Here is a 19,378-nt window from a genome sequence, read left to right as displayed (position 1 = left end):
AGAGCCTCCTGTTGGTGGCGATTCTGACGTCCCTGAACACCTGCCGTCATTGAACCCGGGTCACAGAACCTTCCTGAACGCGGTTACAGCAGACCCAGGGTCGTTACAATACAAAATGCTAGTAATGGGATTCCCAGTTAAAATATTCATGACACTTTAAGTATTGAAAAATTGGAAAATGTCATGCTGAAAAAATGTCATGCTGAAAAAATTGTAACAATAATGCTAAGTTGTGTACCCTTCACCTACAAAGGAGTTTAATGTTTAGTAACCTATTAAACTTTTTAATGAGTGCTGTGCTTGTGGCCCCTCTCACACCTTCACCCTCTTCCTTTTCCAGCTTGCCAAGAATGCAAAGTCAGATGTCCTGCTGAAGGACCTCTATGTGGAGAACTCCCAGCTGATGAAGGCTCTGCAGGTGACAGAACAGCGGCAGAAGAGCTCAGAGAAGAAGAACTTCATCCTGGAGGAGAAGATCGCAGCGCTGAACAAGCTGCTCAGCAAAATTACCCCAGCATCGCTGACAGTGTAGCCTATGTGCTCCTCTGACACTGTAGCAGTACAACTAGCAGTTAATCACATGTAAATTACCTTATTTTTAGATTGCTGTACAGGGACAATCATTTACAACCCCAGCTCTCCCAACACACAAACTGTAGCACCCCCCTGAAAACAGCCAGCAAATGTCTGTCAGGTAACTTTATGTGCTGTATCACAAGGATGTAGGAAGCTAGAAGTAGCTTATGATTTTAGAGGTTGCAGGCTGTACTGGGATTTAGGTTTGAAGGAATGCAGTATCTTCAGTGTTTTACTAATGGGGTATCCGGCTTAGTTGTGTTGGTGAAATAGTGGCTTTATTATTGTTTCTTGTAGGCTCAGTCATTTGTCCTTGTTCATTTCTACAGGTAGTATGCAAAAAGCCAGCAGCATCTTTACAAGTAAATCTCAGGCACATTTGTATGGCCCCCCTGGGTCCAGATACTGAGACATGTGACTTTCTATCTTCTTGTATTTGAAAGAGGATGCTTGAGCATTGCCTGCTAATAATCAACTATTGTGGTGGCCAAGCATATTTACGTTCATGTATGTCTCTTTTTTTGTCAGAATGAAAAAAACAAGAAACTCAGATAATGTGGACAAAACCTTAATTGTTACAGCACAAAGCTCCAGAACTAAAACCAATCATCTGAATATGCATTTTACAAAGGCACTTTGAAAGAAAACATAAACACTGTATTTACTTTTTACAAGTGCCTGTGAAGAAATCCAGTTACCTGTCAGGCTTTTTATCCTATTTTTTGAGAGACATTACAGTGGTCTTGAGAAATAATCAATTCTGTAACAAAATCAATCAATCAATCAATATTTATTGTATATAGTGCCTTTCACAGTGGAACACCATCCCAAAGCGCTTTACAAGATGCAATAAATACAAGGTACAGTATGTATAAAATAAACGATGTACACTTTTGATACAAGAACCATGGAGCATGTACATACTTATAATTCTTGGTACACAGTTACTGTCTAAACTATTACATTTTATGCACTAAAGTAAAACAAATATTTTATTTCTGTGAATGGTATTATGGTTTGATTAAAAAAAAAAACTTAACTATTATCAAATTGTGATTTAGTTTTTAAGATGAATATTTGATAACTAGTGTATATACTTAAGCACAGAATGGAAATGTGAAAAAAAAAAGTTTTGCAGTTTTTCCTGTTAGTTTTTGTTATGCAGTAGTCTGTTTTTTGTTGCTACTGAATACAAACATTTTCCTCGTTATTCTGTGAGTATTGCGTTTTTTGTAGCCAGTAATAATAATAATAATAATAATAATAATAATAATAATAATAATAAGCTCCTACATGGAGCTTTTCTTCAGTTCAGATGCCTCGTACAGAAAAACAAACCTGGTTTGTGGACTGTTTGTGAAACACGTAAAGAATAAAAGTACAGCTAACTTTTATATATTTTTTTAATTTGGATTTGAATGCATGTTTGTTTGTAAGTTTCAGTATTTGTTACCGTTACATCAGGTCCTGACATTTATTAGCAAAATAAAATAAAATACAAAGTGTTATTAATTCAAATATCTAGTTATCTGCAGTATGTGTTAATTCCGACCGTGCTGTTTGTTCAGTGTGTTAGATAAATTCAAAGCCTCCTTCTCCAGACTTTTACTGTGATATGCTTAAATGAAGTTGCTGAAAGTAATCAGACTTTCTAGTTGTTTGATTTCAACTTGTCATTCAAACCGGAGACCAGTTGCTATTATGGTTACTGTATTGTCGCTGATAGCAAACAATATTCAGATTTTTAAAAAAAGTTTTTTTTGTTTTTTTTTTACTTTATTTGGCATACTAAATTTAAATGGATAGGACAGTGAGGAAGCAGAATAGTCCACATTGACAGACAACATGGAGCGTGTACAAGAACACAGATTTTCTTTCAATAAGCAGAAAAATGGTAATGATTCAAAAGTTTGGAGTGCCTATCTCAGCCAATCAGGACGCAGATATCTCCCAACCCGTTTTATAACAGATTTACCGCATACGCTGTCGTGGGTTATTTCTTACTTAAATTTCAGGATTAAAATGTATGACTTTTTTCTTTTACTATTTTGTGTTTTGAAGCGTAAAGCTACATTACAGTAACTACTGCTCAGTGTGACAAAATAATGACCTCAAAGTTAACATTTAACAAAATAAACCCTTTTATAAGACATGTAATCTGTTACCAGGATAGAAAAATGTAGATTGTTCTATCTAAACAAAAGTAATAAACTCTAGTTTCTTCAATGACAATTTCTATGGTGGATAGAGTATGAGCATTCTGAGAAGTTCCCGTTATGAATGCTATACTCCAACAAGTTCCTCTAAGTTCATCCTCAGACAACATCCACAAAGACATACCTTCCTAATGTTTACAGTTTTTCGTAATAAATTATTTACCTGCCAGGATGGCCAGGAACCAATTTCTATAACATGTTCCTGTAGGCACTGCCAAGATCTGCAGCTAATAAACCCAATTTATACAAAGTCGCAGATTACATTTATTTGCGTAATGCATTTTGTGCTCATTTCAAAGCTACCTACAAACACAAGGAGGGACTAAATTAAAGTTAAGTGAGATGTTCAAAGTGACAAAGTACGTCATGGACAGTTCTGAACCATGACTTTATAGCTTCAGATGTGCATAGCCTGCACTGCCATACAAGTTCAGCATGAGTATCATGCATTATACACTGGGCTTTAATGCACACCTAAGATTTCTATACAAATGAATAGATCATTTGAAATGTGATAACTTCTAATCTGTTTTCACAGGATGAGGCAAAATTGCCACTCACAGTAAATCTCTTCACTGTAATGCAAATAAAACAAATCAGTGAAATGTCTGTTATTCCCCATGCCTGTCTGTGACAGGGTGAAGCCTGTCGTTGTGTGTGTTTGTGGTGTTTAGAGTGGATGTGAGTCTGCTGTGTGGATCTGAGTTTGTGTGAGGAATGTGTGAAAGGTTCTGCAGCTGATGAGGTGCGAATTGCCCAATAGCTGCAGCACCTGTATAAAAGGGAGTGTTAGTTGGTGTGTGAGAGGACCTATTTGGTAGAGGTAAGTGACAGTGTGTCAGCAGTGTTGTTGCAAGTTCTTTATTAGTTACTGTTTAGACTGATCTGTGTCTTTATTTGGCCATCATGCCCTTTTGTTTAGTGTGTTGATTATTGTTTAATTAAAAGTATTTTTATTTGCTGCACTTTCCGTCTCTGAGTCTCCTCACTTTGGCTATGCTGTCATGATGGAGAGATATTATATACAATGCTAAACCTGAAGACAAAACCAAGTTTCAGTATTGTTTACATCCTTGTTTTAAAAAACAAAACAAAAAAAGACAGACAATGTAGATAAAACATTTCTAAAAGTGGTGTTTCATTTATTTATGGATGAAGATTATCGCATGATGTTTTCTAAATTTATTTTGAATGCGAATAATGAAATAGAACTTTTGCATTATTGCAAGGAAAGTGCTGCATCCTATTGTGCACACCCCTGGTAACTGGACAGCGTTTATAAAGGTAAGTGTGACATATAGACTACTGGACACTTCCATCAAATAACTAAACTATATTGATTTATTAACACATACAAACATCAGAGGCACATGATAAAATGTTGAATCTTTTTTTCAGCCTTCAGTCAATTCAAGACATTATATGTTCCAGAACTCCCTGTCAAATCAGCTGTTCGCACTTCCATCGGGGAAGAAAGTGCTAAAAGAAAGAACACGCAGAAGAACTAATTCTCTTCAGCTATGAGCTAACTCGTCATACAGAAAAAACTATCACAAACGTTGGGATTATATATAATCTACTGGTCAGTTACACTGCTAATCAATAAAATGAATCAGACATTTGACACAGGCGGTTATGGGTTCCGTTGTGGGACAAAGTCTGTTTGGACACTGATGAAAATTGTTACAGTACATTCTCCTTTCTAGTGCTCAATATAAAGACAAGTTCACCATTATCACTCTGTCAGTCATTTTCAATTTGAAAGACCTCTATGTATTACAACTGCAGTATTTTAATCAATCTGTATGGTACTGTAGTTGCAAATTGCAAAGTACTAATTAATGACAATGAAAGTGTCTTCTCTACTGATATTAAAAAGAAAACAACTTCTTGTGACCTCACCTTAAACCATGATAAATGTTTAGGATTCTGACCTCAATGTACAGACTCTTCGGTGGCTTCATGTCCTGTGTGATGTCCAGACCCTCCCCTCCTCCCAGTGACCTCATGTAGGTGGCAAGGGACTTTTTATACTGGTTAAACCATTCCAGCTGCAGGCAGAAAGAAATAGTTAGCTTTGGTTTTCCATGCCGCGTGAGGGGACTTCACATTTACTTGACAGATTATTATTATTATTTTTTTTTTTACTGTCACAAATATAGTTAAGCTTGGGTAATTCTTTTCCATGACCAGTCAAACTGCTTATGAAGCCACCAACACACATATTTCACATGATAGTACATGTAGTCCATACCTCTTCAGCACACATATGGAACCTTATGGACGTAGGAAGAACACTGCCATATTCCCACCTTAGAGCGCGAATACAGAGCAATCGGTAGTAACTGTTAACATTTATATATTAAAAAAAAAAATAATAATAAATTAAAAATCCATTAGTAATCATCTTTTGCACAGGAAACATATTGGGAATGTGCTGGTTTTGAACAAGCCCATTAATCCCAAAAACACGTCCTGCACCTAGTGATATATTACAAATATGCTAGAAGGGTTTCCACACCACTGCTGCCTTGCAGTTTGAAATAATATGGAGCCCCCCCTTTCCAGTTTAATGCAGGTAGACGATGCAATATAATTCATGAGTACTATGCAGAGGCAGCTGCCATTGTGATTGAATTTCAGGTGCAAGCTGCAGTTGTAGTCATATCTTGGATCGGGTAGATTAAAAAATGTTTTTTTTTAAAAAGCCATGAAATAAATAAGCCATTTTAAAATCACAATGAGGTTTAAAATATACAAAGTAAATAGTATAGCTATGTTTGGAGAGGTGGCACAGTATCTGTAGCTTGAATCTTGGTTATACGTACAGATAAGCTGCAATGCAACGCTGATTCCTCAACAGACAGCAGTGACGGAACTTGATTGTTGGAATCAAATCACTTCTTCCCTCAGACTTTGCCTCGTTCCTGAAGGAAGGAAAGTTACATTAGAACAGAATTAATACGTTTCTCTTGTAACTTTAGCTGGGGCTAAAGTTACAAACTAAATGTAATTAAGACTGTTTCAACTCACACATCAGTTTGACTCTGCTCATACAGGGCTTTCATTTCTTCATGAACTTGTCTAACTCCATCAATAAACACATTTAGTGAGCTCACGTCATTAAAATATCTAAAGCTTTAACAGAAAAGAAAGACCTATTTTAAATGGATTATAGACCCATACAAATTATATGCTATTCAGTCATGTATATTCCAAATATTCCTGGTGGATGTGTGTGTGTGTGTGTGTGTGTGTGTGTGTGTGTGTGTGTGTATATATATATATATATATAGATATATATATATAGATATATATATATCGATATATATATATATATCAGGCACTCATGCGTACTGGAGATGCATGCTGTACTGGAGATGGACAAATAAATGGGAAACACCCATTATAAAATGTTCCCATAGTAAAAGCATTATAAAGTGTAAGTATATTGAAAGCATGCATTGTAAAGCCCAGTGAGGTATGGTAAAGCATGGTAATAAACATGGTAAACAATGAGAACAGAAAAGCATGGGAAAACTACAAAATTACCATGCAACTTTACTGTGGTAAACTTTGATAAAGGACATGTCACGTGTACCACACATTTTTGCAATGCACTCTCCAATGGGGTGACTCCAATGGGTAAGTAACATTGATTTCCCTGATGAAATTATCTATTGAGGAATGAACAGGCATTCCCACCCGCACAAATTTAATACGGAAAATATGTCACTTCGAATCTACACCGTTCTGGCCACGAACATTTTTTCTTCCACCTGTGTAGTCTCCACTTAAGTTATACAAATAAAGCCTACTTGTGATTATCTCGATGTGTAGGTATGAGATAATGCAGCGGCGGGTTTTTTTTTTTAAGCCTATTTGTTTTAGCTATTTATCAACTCACGTTAAAAGCAGGCAGCTGGCCATCAACTGCTCTCTGGAGTTCCCTGATCAGCTCGATCGCCTTTTCACAGAACATATTTTCATAGGGCGCCAACCACGTCTGAACAGAATACAACAATAATAATAATAATAATAAATAATAATAATAATAAAAAGCTTGGCTTTTACGTTAGGAAACTTACTCCACCAAATTGAAATGTGTGTTCTAAATGCAGTTCGTTTTTTTTTTCCTCAGATTATTATATATATTTTGTAAAGCTGTATGCATCTTTTACAAATGATTTTGCGAAGGGAAACTTTTCCCGGGCAGAAAAACAAATGCTGTCATTGTCTGACGCTTCCAAAAGGGCTGGCGCTATAGGCAACGTTTTAGGACAAAGTTCCACCACAAACGATTCGGCGCAAAAGGTGAGTATTGGAAATTGTTTTGTGAAATTACGCGACATACAAATGTGCGAGATTTTTTGGGCAGGATTTATTAGAAGTCATAAGCAGGTAGATAAACTTTTTTTTTTTTTACTTTATAGTTTGAAACACAGATGCGCGGTACAGTATTTACTCAACTGTGGCTTAATCGGATATAATGTATAGTCGTTTTTAAGAGCATTTTTTCCTACTGGGACTGCTTACCCAATTGCTTATCAATCATTTGAAGCAGAAGTTTGGAATAAAATCGTACACGGAGTCCCGTAAAACTTACTGAAAAAAACAAAAACAGTTTGCCATTTTTTGCCTAAATCAACTGTTCCCCAAGTCCCCATCTCCCATATATCCCTTCAGTTTTTATTTCCTCTTACATTAGTTTGATTGATCACCTTTGTTCTTGTTTCAATAAAGTGCGTGGTTTTAATGTTTGATATAGAGACCATAAGGTGTGACACAAAAAACCAAACAAAAATAAAACAAACTACTACTTCTGCTAAATTCAGGCACATTCTCCTCTGTACGCTTTGTTTCGCTTATTCTATATATTCCGGCAGCAACTGTGGGGGCACTGGCACAAGAAGGATGTCCGTTCTGTTGTGCCACGCATAATGATGGCGGGTTTGTGTATTCTGATTGGTTTAAAGAAAGGTTTGGCTAGATCAGCTGGTCTCTGCAGAGCCCCAGTTCTGCAAACAATGTAGCAAAGTGCTGAATGTCAGCTGTATTTAGGAGGAAAAAAACAGCCCAGTCTTGGGCATTGCACGTACTCTGCACTGCTTAGATCGCCCGTGATCAGACAGAGGCGTAATAAACTACACAGGATTTAATCAACAGCCCGAGTTCCCTTTGTCTTAATTTTATTTTTTATTTTTTGTCCTGCAAATTACAGTAATGCGAAAGAGGAATAATTCGTTGACCGCGGATCAAGAGAGCATTGTCACGGCTAACAGCAACACACCGCTGGACAGCAGCTCGAACTTAAAATACGAGCACAAGAAAACAGAAGTGGATCTCGGAACCGAAGTTCTGTATCATCCTGTAGACACCGATTCGAAAAAAACGACGAAGAGAAAAATTAGAAGGTAAGATTGGGATTATCATAATTACATCAGATAGTCTTGGGGCGAGTTAAACCGTCGATAGTGCTGAAATAAGAAATACTCAAAGAAACTACTAATTCAGTGACCAAAACGAAGATTCTAATTAAAAAGACTTCTAACCGAAACGTTTGTCTTTGAATTGTAGTTTCTTTTCACATTTCTTAATATTTATTGGTCATTTAAGAAACAAAACCAATGATCACACATACAGTAAGAAGTCATTCCTCTACAGAAGCGTAAGAATAATTAAATGTGTGGCATTTTTGTTGTCTTGAAACGGGTTTATTAAATATTCTTCTTCTGAAATTGAATTTAATAAACAAAAAAATGCATTAGTCTACTTCTCAATTTAAATATAAGAGTTGTATATAGAATATATTTTCATTGTTTTGATAATACTTTATATGGAATAGCTTTTCATAGCATCCTTTTTTACCTTCGTTTTTAGTGATACTTTCTCTTCTTTGTCCAAGTCTTGCCTCTTGCAGTCAGTTTTCATCATTGTAATTTAGATGGAATTTTGAGCCTTGTATTATATTGCTCTGTAATACATTTCTATTAAAGTTTCAAGTCAGTTTTTAGTTTTTCTGTAAGACCTTCCTTAATGCAAGACTACAAAAATGAGTGAAGTTTTCACAGGGAGCATAGTCTCCTAATCATTTCCACCCCCAAAGTCCATGAAGAACTCAGAGGAAGGTATCAGTTCAAACACCGTGCAGACCCCTCACTCTGACATTGTTAGAGCAAACGTCCCAAGGCAACAAACTAAAAAAACAAAAAAATCCAACAATAAATATATTTTTCTTTTCAATTAATTAATTTCTCTGAAATATATTCTGCTGCCACCCTCAAAACAACAAAACCCCAAATAAGGGTGACAATCAGTAGTTAATATGAGTCTCAGGCTGAAGCAAAAGTGTAAAGCGTAAAAACGTTAATGTAGATTTACAGAATAATATCCACCTTCTCCAGGTCAGAGACCATTAGAACCATTTGTTCATTTAATGTGCCCTGCTTGAGAGTGGAGTGACACAGACACAGACACACACACAGACAGACAGATGGACACGGACACACACACACACACACACACACACAAACACACACACACACTGAAACACAGACAAACACTCAAACTCACACACACTCACACTCTCACACACACACTGAAACACAAACACACACACTCACACACACACACACACACACACACACACACACACACACACACACACACACACACACACACACACACACACACACACACACACACACACACACACACACACACACTGAAACACAGACACACACACACACACACACACACACACACAGACACACACTCACACACACACACACTCACACACACACACAGGACAGTAATTTTCTGCTGACATGGAATGCAGTGATTTAAACTGTCAGAATCATGAGATTCAGAGACTACCCGATATACCACGATTTGTATCTTTTTGCTTTTTTTTAAATATATAGCACTGTGTTGCTGTGGGTGAAAAGAACGTCTAGAAAAAAACCCAGTTCAAGTAATTATTCAGGTTCACAGCATACACACTTGGTGCTTCAGTTTGCAATTTTTCTGTGCCTATGATCATGCAGTAAATGACATTCTAACTTTGGGAAACTCAGTTGTTTAAAAATTGTACATGGTCTTTCAGGTTACATCCAGGCAACAGCTATTGATTCCTTGTCATGAGATGTTGCTTGATAAATGAAGAGCTACTGTGGCTGTATTTCCTAAATAAAGGTCAAGTAACAGTAAAATGTGCTTACTCTGCAAACAGAAGCGTTGCTGATATTACACAATGTACCTACAAACTGCCTCTAGATGAATGATGTCAACAACAGAAAAGTCTTATCAGGTGTGTTCTTGGTAATAGGCAATCCAGCACTAACCAGCGTGGCTCGTGTAGGGTTTTCTAATGGTTTATTGGCAATGGGAAAGGCAATGTTATTTGTCAGCCTTTAGCTTACCTTGCAGGGACAGTCCTGGCTGAGTATCCTGGCCTGTAGCCCCAGCATTTGAGGTGGGGGATCAGAGGCCTCAAAATGTCACAATGGCGGAAAGCACAGTACCAGTCAGATAGGAGAATTGCGTTTCTTGCTGGTGTGGCATGTTAACTGGCACAGAAGTAATCTGGTTTAAAGTTATTCTGTGAAGGTGTCTAACAGCAGGAAAATTGAAGAAAGGATTTAGCTGAAAGGTTGTCTACTGTACTTTTTCTCTGTACTTATATGGCGTACCATGTAGTAGGCTTAGAGGTGTGATCAACCTATACCCTGGTAGGCTAGAATTTTAGGCTGGGGGACCCTGCATGGGTGGTATCAATCATGTGTCCATGCATATCTCCAAATTACCCCTCACAATAAGTGGTTAATGCAATCAAAATAGGTTCGTTGGTGCTGTAAAATGTTCATATAATAAATCAATCTGTGGCTTATACCAGCACTGTATAGGTTCATCAAATACAACCCCGTGGTAAGCTACGATTGTAGGAAACTCTGTCACTGCACTTTAGTGCTCAGCTTCACTAAGCCCAAATTAATTCAGCGTTATTGTAAAGCATACAGTTTATAATACTAACAGACAGAATGAGGTTGCCAATGAGCGTGTACACAATGGGATATTTAGAAATGTATTTCCTTAAAATGTTTGGCTGGCGCATTTTGGGAACTAGTAATTAGTATTGTTTTTCCTATCTCTAAATATCAGTTCAAGCAATAAGTGGGAGTCTGGTCATATTGCCTCCTCTGATGAAGAGGGACCGAGTGTGAAGATTGTTGCTGCTGCATAGGCACGTTTAATGCAGTTGGGGCTGCAGTGTTTTGGAAAGTAGCTCAACAGAATAGTACAACAATTATGGATAAAAAAATATTTTTCAGTTGAATTTGACAGCAATTTGCTGTGCGTTACTGTGCATCCATCATACTTTAAACACTTTATCATTTTTACTATGATCATTGTAATCATGTTTTTACGTGGTTTACTACATTTTACTGTTCTGTAATACAAGTAGTTTTACAAATGTTTGTATTCGTGTATTTGCCAGATGTGTCGTTTGCATTTGTATGAGGTTGTGTTGGTTTTGCTGCAGTTTTGTAACTGTAAATCCAACCTGGTTCTCTTTGATTAGGGTTTTCTTCCGTTAAATAACAATAGATTTTTTTCCCTGAACCAGCACCCTGATTACTCAGCTTACCTCAAGAAAGCACTCCAGTTACTATTTTTGCAAGGTGAAAAATCCATTCTAGTTTGCAGTAAAAGCTGTGTAAACTAGACATCACAGTACCACCAGAAATTGTATTAATTGGATGATGACACACAGGGGCATCCACTCAGTTCTTGGAATCCTGGAGACCAGTGCTACAGCAAGGATTATTTGTGCACTTTTTAAATTACCAGCTTCTACAGACTTCACTGTCAATGTCTACCTGATTTGTGGTTTGTTGCATCAGTTAGGACAGTGGTACTCAACTTTGGCCCTCGAGATACATTCCAGTCCTGGTCCTCTAACAGCTTCAGTTAACTACAACAGAACCTGCTTGGAGTAAAAACCTGGACTGCACTAGATCTTGAGTACCAATAAGCCAGGACATTGGCCAAGTCATCTTTTATGTTGTTTTGTTTAATGACACAGAAACAAACACATAGGGTGTACCTTTTGCTCTTGCAGGAGCTAAGAATGATTTTTTTGCTATTAGTCCTTAGCTCTGTAGAAACAAGGTCAATGCTGTAGCATGAAGAGTGGCGATTCATCACCTTTTAATATAGCACATTGGCCCAGGCTGCTGTAAATAGTGTGTCTGTGAGAATATAAGGCTGGCATGGATGGGGTTAAATTTGTCCCTGCCAGAAATCACAGGTGTGGCCATTCCCCAATTAGGTACGTGTTGCTAACTGGGGAGTGGCCACATGTATAAAGTGAGCCAGAAATCCTTTGTTTGTGCGTGCGTGCATGCATTGTTTGGTGTAAACCTTTTGTTTTGGCCCTTGTGCCTTTTTCTTTGTGTGTTTTTGTTTAATAATTGTGCACTTTGCACTTTAAATAGAAAATAGGAGGCACTTTTTTACACAGAGAATTGTGAGGGTCTGGAATCAACTCCCGAGTAATGTTGTTGAAGCTGACACCCTGGGATCCTTCAAGAAGTTGCTTGATGAGATTCTGGGATCAATAAGCTACTAACAACCATACGAGCAAGATGGGCCGAATGGCCTCCTCTCGTTTGTAAACTTTCTTATGTTCTTATGTTCTTAAACTGGAGCTTCTGTCTCTGAGTCTCTAATTCCTGTTGGTAGCATCTTGGGTCGTGACACTATCCTGTCACACTGCCCTTTTCCAGTACCACTGCAAGATGTAGCTGTCCCTCTCTTCAAAGCCACAGAATAAGGAGTAATGATGTTTGTATAAATTAGGTTGCCAGCTAGTCTGTTTCTTAGTTATTGTCCTAAAAAAAAAAAAAAATCAAAACGAGGCAACACAAAAAAGCATCCAATGCACGGGACAAGAGAGGCTGGTTTAAATCTCTGACTGCAGAAAAAAAATATGTTGAACGAACATTAAGGCTGTAAATTATTTTATACCCTTATGGAAATATTAGAGATTGGAGTATTCATTAATAAATAGCAATCATACAAAAAATTATACACACAGTAATGTGTGTATAAACAAATACTTTTTTTGTGTAATTTCCCCATTGCAGATTGAATTGTAGACTGCAGCCAGAACCATTTATTTTTACAGATTAGTTTTTCTGTGCAGATGGAGCTGTGGCATCTGTCTGGTCAACCAAATCCACATTTTACTAGGGAAGTGATGGACCTGTATTCATGTCTTTAATAAGACCTATGGTACAGTTTATTGCTGAACATGTAGAGTAATTTGAGATATTTGTTCATTTCTGTCTATGCTAATTTAACCACCCAAGCATTTTTGAAATTTGAGAAGCTAGTTTATTTATTTAAATAGATTATTATTTATTTATGTAAATAGAATAGTTTCCCTGTCCAGTAACTCATAATCTACTGCATATGAAAAACCCGGGCTGGTGAGGCTGGATTTACAAAATACTAATATAGAGTGGTGGCTATGCATTGTATCAGATGTGATACAGAAATGGGCATTACAGAGTTAAATATCAACATTGTCAATATGGTAGATTGGCTGCCAGTTAACTCTGCCTGGTTTAAGGGCCACCTTTGACCTCCATGTCTGGACAGCTGTTGCATATTCCCCTCTTCTTTAATACAGGTCTCGTGGTTCAGTTCCTCTTCTTGCTGGGTTTTCAAGACAGCTTTGTACTCATTCAGTCCTGACCTTTAATAAGCCTTAACTAATAGTTGCTGTCTTGGCATTTACTCACTCTGAGCAGTGCAGTATCACATGTTATCTGTTATCTCCTCCTCCCTTAAATCATGGTTTTGTATGCCTATAGTTGTATCGTTGCATAGACCATTGTGCTGAGGAAGAAGAATTATATATATATATATTATATATATATATATTGGGGCTACTCAGATTAACAGATTAATCAGATCGATTAATCAGCTAAGGATTTAATCGCAGATACATTTTTGTTTACAATTTAATCGTGCAGAATTTTATTTTTTTATATCAAATAAAATCAACCAATAAAAGATCTGCATGTTCTCCGCGGGCAGAGGTGGTACATAAATAGTTGATGGTCTTGAGTAGGTTTAATAAATGGGATAATCAAAGATCAACCCCTTGTTATGCAGGTGTCCAGTCATGAGTGAGCAGAGGCGGGACACACACCGTTGAAGGTCTTGTGAGTTTAACCAATGGGAACGTAAAAGATCTGCCCTGGTTTTGCAGCTGTCCAATCATTAGTGAGGAGAGGCAGGGCATAAATGTGCTAGGGTGCGCAGTGTAAGAATAGCTGACTTTCACGCAATATTGCTAATCTTATAGAGACCGTTATTGAGAATTATATTGAGAACTTTGAAGTAATATTTAGAATTACTTTTTACAAATTAAAAAAAAAAAAAAAAAAAAAGAGTTAGGCAATGGAGACATCGTAGTCGATTTGGTTACGAGTCAATTTTCAAAAAAACTTTCTCAGAAAAATTGGAGATTGTTAAAAAAAAAAAAGGAGAGGTATTACACCACGAATACCCGAACTGACACAGGAAGGGACTCTCCACTTGCAACATTCAAATTATGAAAGGTATCCATGTCTTACCGGTAGCTGTAAATTAAAAGTATACTGCTGGAACTGTATTTTGTTCAGTACAGAAAATGTGATATGGAACAGCACTGGTTACAGCAATCTAGGATGTCTAACAAAGTCAGCACAAAAACGTGAGTATTCCCAAAGTCACTTGCGAGCCACTGTAATACTCCTAACAGAATCAATCAAGCGTTTAAGAACCTGTTCATTCAGTTGATCATCTGGGTGAGCAGAAGCGTAGGGATACAATACATTACAACAAGCAAGTGAGATCATTGTGAGGTTCTTAACTCTTTGCGGTCTATTTATTCAGCGCTTGTCAGGCACGTCAGGTCCAACTTATTTTCACACGCGCTGTATTTTACATGTGTAAAACAGGTTTAAAAGGCATTGAATCGCAAAAGGACATTCAGTACTGTTTCTCCAGCCAAGCCCCACCCCTTGTTCGCTGTATTTTTCACATACCTCTTTATAGACGTGCATACTGATAAATCCTCTCCTGATCACTCATTTTATCACCAAACTCCTCAATAATGCGATCAAGTCATTATTTTGTTACTATAACATCTCAAAAAGCTCTGCAAATGTCAGTGATATTCTTTGTTTGTCCGTGTTATCTCTGTATATACCCCCTTTTTTTCTGGCTCCTATCGGTCTCACTCAGCCATTGAAATGTTTTGTCGGCTTTTTCCAGAGAAAAAACGACTAGAGACCCGTGCTTTACGGGTCTTTTTGATGATGTCGGACAGGAAAGGGAAAATTGTAATGTTGGACCTGGTCCAAGATAGGTCCGCAAAGAGGGAAAGGGTCACGTGATTGGCGACCATTCTGGCTCTGGAGTGGCGCTACAGCCCAGAGCCTGAATGTCCGCCAATTAAACACATGACCCCAATCACCAAATTGGGAGAGTATATAATTATTTAATTGGCCCAGCTGGCCAATACAAAGCTGCCCATCCTGTAGTATCCGAGAGTGAACAGAAGAGGAGCACTGAAGTGCCAAGCTCTGTGTAACTACTGTGAGTTTTCTATGTTTTGTTTAAGATATTTCTGTTGTTTTGTTTAAATCTTTATTTTGGCCACTGTGCCCTTTATTTTACCGTGTGGAGTTTCTTTGTTTTATTTATGTTTTGGTTTATTAAAGTAAACCCTCCGATTTGCTAAAATACCCTGTCTCTGAGTCTTGAGAATGCCAATATCCTCTGTCATCCTGTCACAATGCTTGATTGATTCTGTTGTTTACCTTGGCAAGCAAGGCATTCAGAGGGCTCGATGAAGGCAGTAATTCCTCAAATAGAGAATTATATGGAATTACTTTCTCTGATATCTGACTAATACAGCATGTTAAGCAATCGCTTGTCAATAGCCACAGTATTCTTCAGTACCTCTAACAAGATTCAGAACGAATAAAAGCAGAATTACAGGAGACCAAGTACATAGTAGGTTAAGACGATGGAAATGCAGCTCAGCGGTCTTGTGTTTTCAGGTATGTGACTGACTGGCCTGAAAGAAGGGTTGTTCTGTGAAAATGTGTTACGTTTACTAAAATAATAATAATACAAATTATTTTAAAAAGACCAAATTCTCATTTATTTATTTTTTTGGATTCTATTTGTCACCACACCGAACCAGGACCGTTATGCTGACTGTTGCATTGTTCAAGCCAACCAGTGGGGCTTTCGAAGTGTGATGTGTGTGGATGAATCTTCTTTAACACAAGAACGCCTTCAGGTCAGATTGAGTGCAACCTTCCTGCTCAGCGATACACTCACAAAGTCCGTGAGGCAGCACTTTTTCTGGTCCTGCAAGCCAATAAGTGCAAGTGTCAATTTTCAAGCAGGACAATGCAAGACCACACAGTTCTAGGATTACAGTTGCACGACTTCAAGAAAACAATGTCAAGGTCTTGACCTGGCCAGCTTTTTCTCCTGGCCTGAGTCCAATAGAACATCTTTGGGACCAAATCACCAGTGCCATCCACAGGAGACAACCCCGACCAGCCAACCTTCGCCAGCTGGCTGCAGCTGCACAGGAAGAGTGGTGGAACATCCCACAGAGGCTATCCAGAGGCGCATCAGGTCTATGCGTCAACGCTGCCAGGATTGTGTTAATGCTTAGGGAGGTCATACCAGATTCTAACTTTTTAATGTTTTCATTTTGATAGGGTGTCGCGTTTCAAACTGAAAATTTGATCCGTATTTTTGTTCACATTTTCCGTTTTTTGTCTCATATCTTATGTTTAAATGAAATCCATTATACCGGAGTGTTGTGTTTCTTTTGTGCATCAGTGTGTGTGTCTCATATATATATATATATATATATATATATATATATATATATATATATATATATATATATATATATATAAGGATTTCACTAGTTTTCAGGTTCGTTTCCTGTTACACGACACTTTTTTACACGCTACAGCACACACAAAACTTTACTCAGTACCTTGTTCTTTTACCTCTTGCCTTCACACAGACTGCCTAGTTCAAGCATTTGTTTAAATAAAACAGTTACACCTGTGGCAAACATAGCCACACACCCACATTTATCTGGCAGGGACAGAAATTAACCTTATCCCTGCCAACCACCAACACATTTTTTCTAGGCAGGGATTTGCCCTGCCACACATGCTCCCCCTTGTGCACGGTTAGCGTATAAAGAAATTATTGTACACCAGATTATTATTATTATTGTTATTATTATTATTATTATTTTTTTTTTTTTTACATCGTCATTAAACTATATACAATCATCACTCTGGTTATAAATGGTGGTGACATCTTCATTTCCACGATGATAATATTTATGATCAGTGGATTCTACCAACATGCATGAGTTTAGAGTTATAAATTAGAATTTATACAGGATATGCAGGTTACTTCAAACACATTGTAGTTTAATTGTGCCTTATTTGTACAGGACAGTATTGTGTTCCTTGCGTACTACTATAAAACTGGTATCTAACGTGTAGGTTAGTGATCATGTAATCGTGCACAGCAAATCCTCCGGTACTTTTTTCTATTTTGGCAGATCCTTGACTTAAGAATTAACTTTAAATAATTAAAGAATCTTTGTCGATTTGTTATGAAAATGCATAAATGGCACACAACCGCTCTAATTTCAGAGCCTGGGCACCGATGAAGCGATCTGTTTTCCTTGTTGTGTCAAGGCAATAATAATAAGGCAATAATAAGCAGATACGTGTTACTAATACTAAACAGTGGACGAAGAGAACACAAGTACCGTGCTGGCACTTCCAGCACACAATAGCAATTGTAATCGAAATAAATCTCCTCTCTCTCACCCGTTCTCCACACACTGAACACTCAACCCTGAATGAGTGAAAACATGCTATTTTATGCAGCTGTACCGAGATTCGATCGTGAATTAGTAAGTGCAGTTCCATTTGCTCACATATTACTAGATTTTACCTGCACGCAAAGTGCTGTGCAATTTACATTTTTAACCACCCGTGTTACACAAACCCATTTATATCCCATGTACCAATGACACCAACATTAACACACTACATGTAACATACAACACAGCTAAATAGCCCAGGGGCGGGGCACTTTGCCACAGTCCTTTTATAAGAATCATTGTCAGGGTGATTAAATAAAATCCAATAATGCCCCGCCCCATTTGAATACGCAAGGAACTCAACAACCACGAGCCTGTTCCCAGGGGAGACCAGATTGACATGAACACCCCCACCCCCCTGCGTTAGGTAACCCTTGATCATCAATTTCTAAAGACTTGGAACAATTTCATTGAGTGGTTAAGCAGTCCTTTTTTCAATGCAAGTAGTAATTTGTTCAATTAAGTAATTTAGAGATAATGTTGAACAAAATCCTGAACACCCTGTAGATCTCATGGACCAGAGCTGAGCACTCCTGATTTAATTGAATAAATTAACTTGCTAAATTGATCAACAACTAGCATTCTTCAGAAATTGATGATGTGAGGGTTATCTATAAAACCTGCTGGATTGTGGCTCTCCAGGAACAGGATTGGCCACAAACATTTGATTACTGTTTTAAATACCTGCCTGCTGATTACAGGCAGGTGACAGCAATTAAATTAAATAAAGCAATTACACCTGTGACTGTGCAAACACAGCCACACACCCACAGTTGTATAGCAGGGACAGAAATTAACCCTATCCCTGCCAACCGCCAACACAATACAGGGATTTGACCTGTATCTATCTAACTATCTAACTATCTATCGATCGATAATTATTATTTTTATTTTTTACGTTTAGACATTTTAGTTTTGGACTAGTTGGTGGATGATGCATATAGTACACACATGAATGTATGACCATGTGAACACTTAATACTTACCGGTACCAGTACTGTAAAACTGAATTTTTTTTGGCAGCAACTTAATTTCGCTAATGGCCATCGAGGTCAATTTTTGCTGCAATAAATGTTTGCACTTCTTTTTCTTTTAATGTACGGCACATGTATGAATAATATATTTCACGGCACATTCATTTTGCAGATTTTTAATAAACCCGAAATTAGCAAACATTTCTTGCTCATGAAATGTTCTTGTTTTACAGTAATCAATTTGTCAATTATAAATATCACTAATTGGAAAAGACTCAATTAAAAGTAATAGCTGTTTACTGATTTCAAGATAGAAAACTGGCAGCCGCTCAGATCATCCTGTCAGTTGCTGGTGACGAGTAAGAGGCGGAATTGGAACACACATTTACTGGTTCCTTACAGGATGCACAGATGGTATTAAACACGACAGTAATTACATGCATTTAAGAGTGTAGGCAACAACCACTAGACTTTAACATTTTAAAGTATAGGGGCTTTTTTTCTTGTAACAGCCAGTGTTAGTCTCTTGAACGAACAAGAAAAATTGTAAATCATCTTCTAATCAAACACCATTTATTCAGTTGCATTTTAGAGCATCTAAATAATAAGTG

At 37.5% G+C, this 19,378-nt stretch overlaps 2 protein-coding genes and 1 pseudogene across 2 annotated transcripts in view; 2 read left to right on the top strand and 1 right to left on the bottom strand.

Moving 5' to 3' along the window:
* The window catches only part of LOC121316879 (ninein-like protein), a 34,520-nt gene extending 31,004 nt beyond the window's left edge, over positions 1-3,516 (top strand). The window contains 1 exon segment of the mRNA XM_041252160.1: positions 341-3,516. Coding sequence (XP_041108094.1) covers positions 341-532 — 192 coding nt within the window. The 3' untranslated portion in view covers positions 533-3,516.
* Positions 3,516-6,787, bottom strand: LOC121316877 (annotated as a pseudogene).
* A 1,017-nt stretch (positions 6,788-7,804) lies between these two features.
* Positions 7,805-19,378, top strand: part of LOC121316876 (lysophosphatidylserine lipase ABHD12-like) — a 37,978-nt gene continuing 26,404 nt past the window's right edge. Inside the window, exon 1 of the mRNA XM_041252158.1 lies at positions 7,805-8,206. Coding sequence (XP_041108092.1) covers positions 8,016-8,206 — 191 coding nt within the window. The 5' untranslated portion in view covers positions 7,805-8,015. The remainder of the gene's footprint in view (positions 8,207-19,378) is intronic.

Source organism: Polyodon spathula, chromosome 6, assembly GCF_017654505.1.
Source record: "Polyodon spathula isolate WHYD16114869_AA chromosome 6, ASM1765450v1, whole genome shotgun sequence".
Classification (NCBI taxonomy): domain Eukaryota; kingdom Metazoa; phylum Chordata; class Actinopteri; order Acipenseriformes; family Polyodontidae; genus Polyodon; species Polyodon spathula.
Note: the sequence above shows the minus strand (reverse complement) of the source record. Positions and strands in the feature narration are given on the sequence as shown.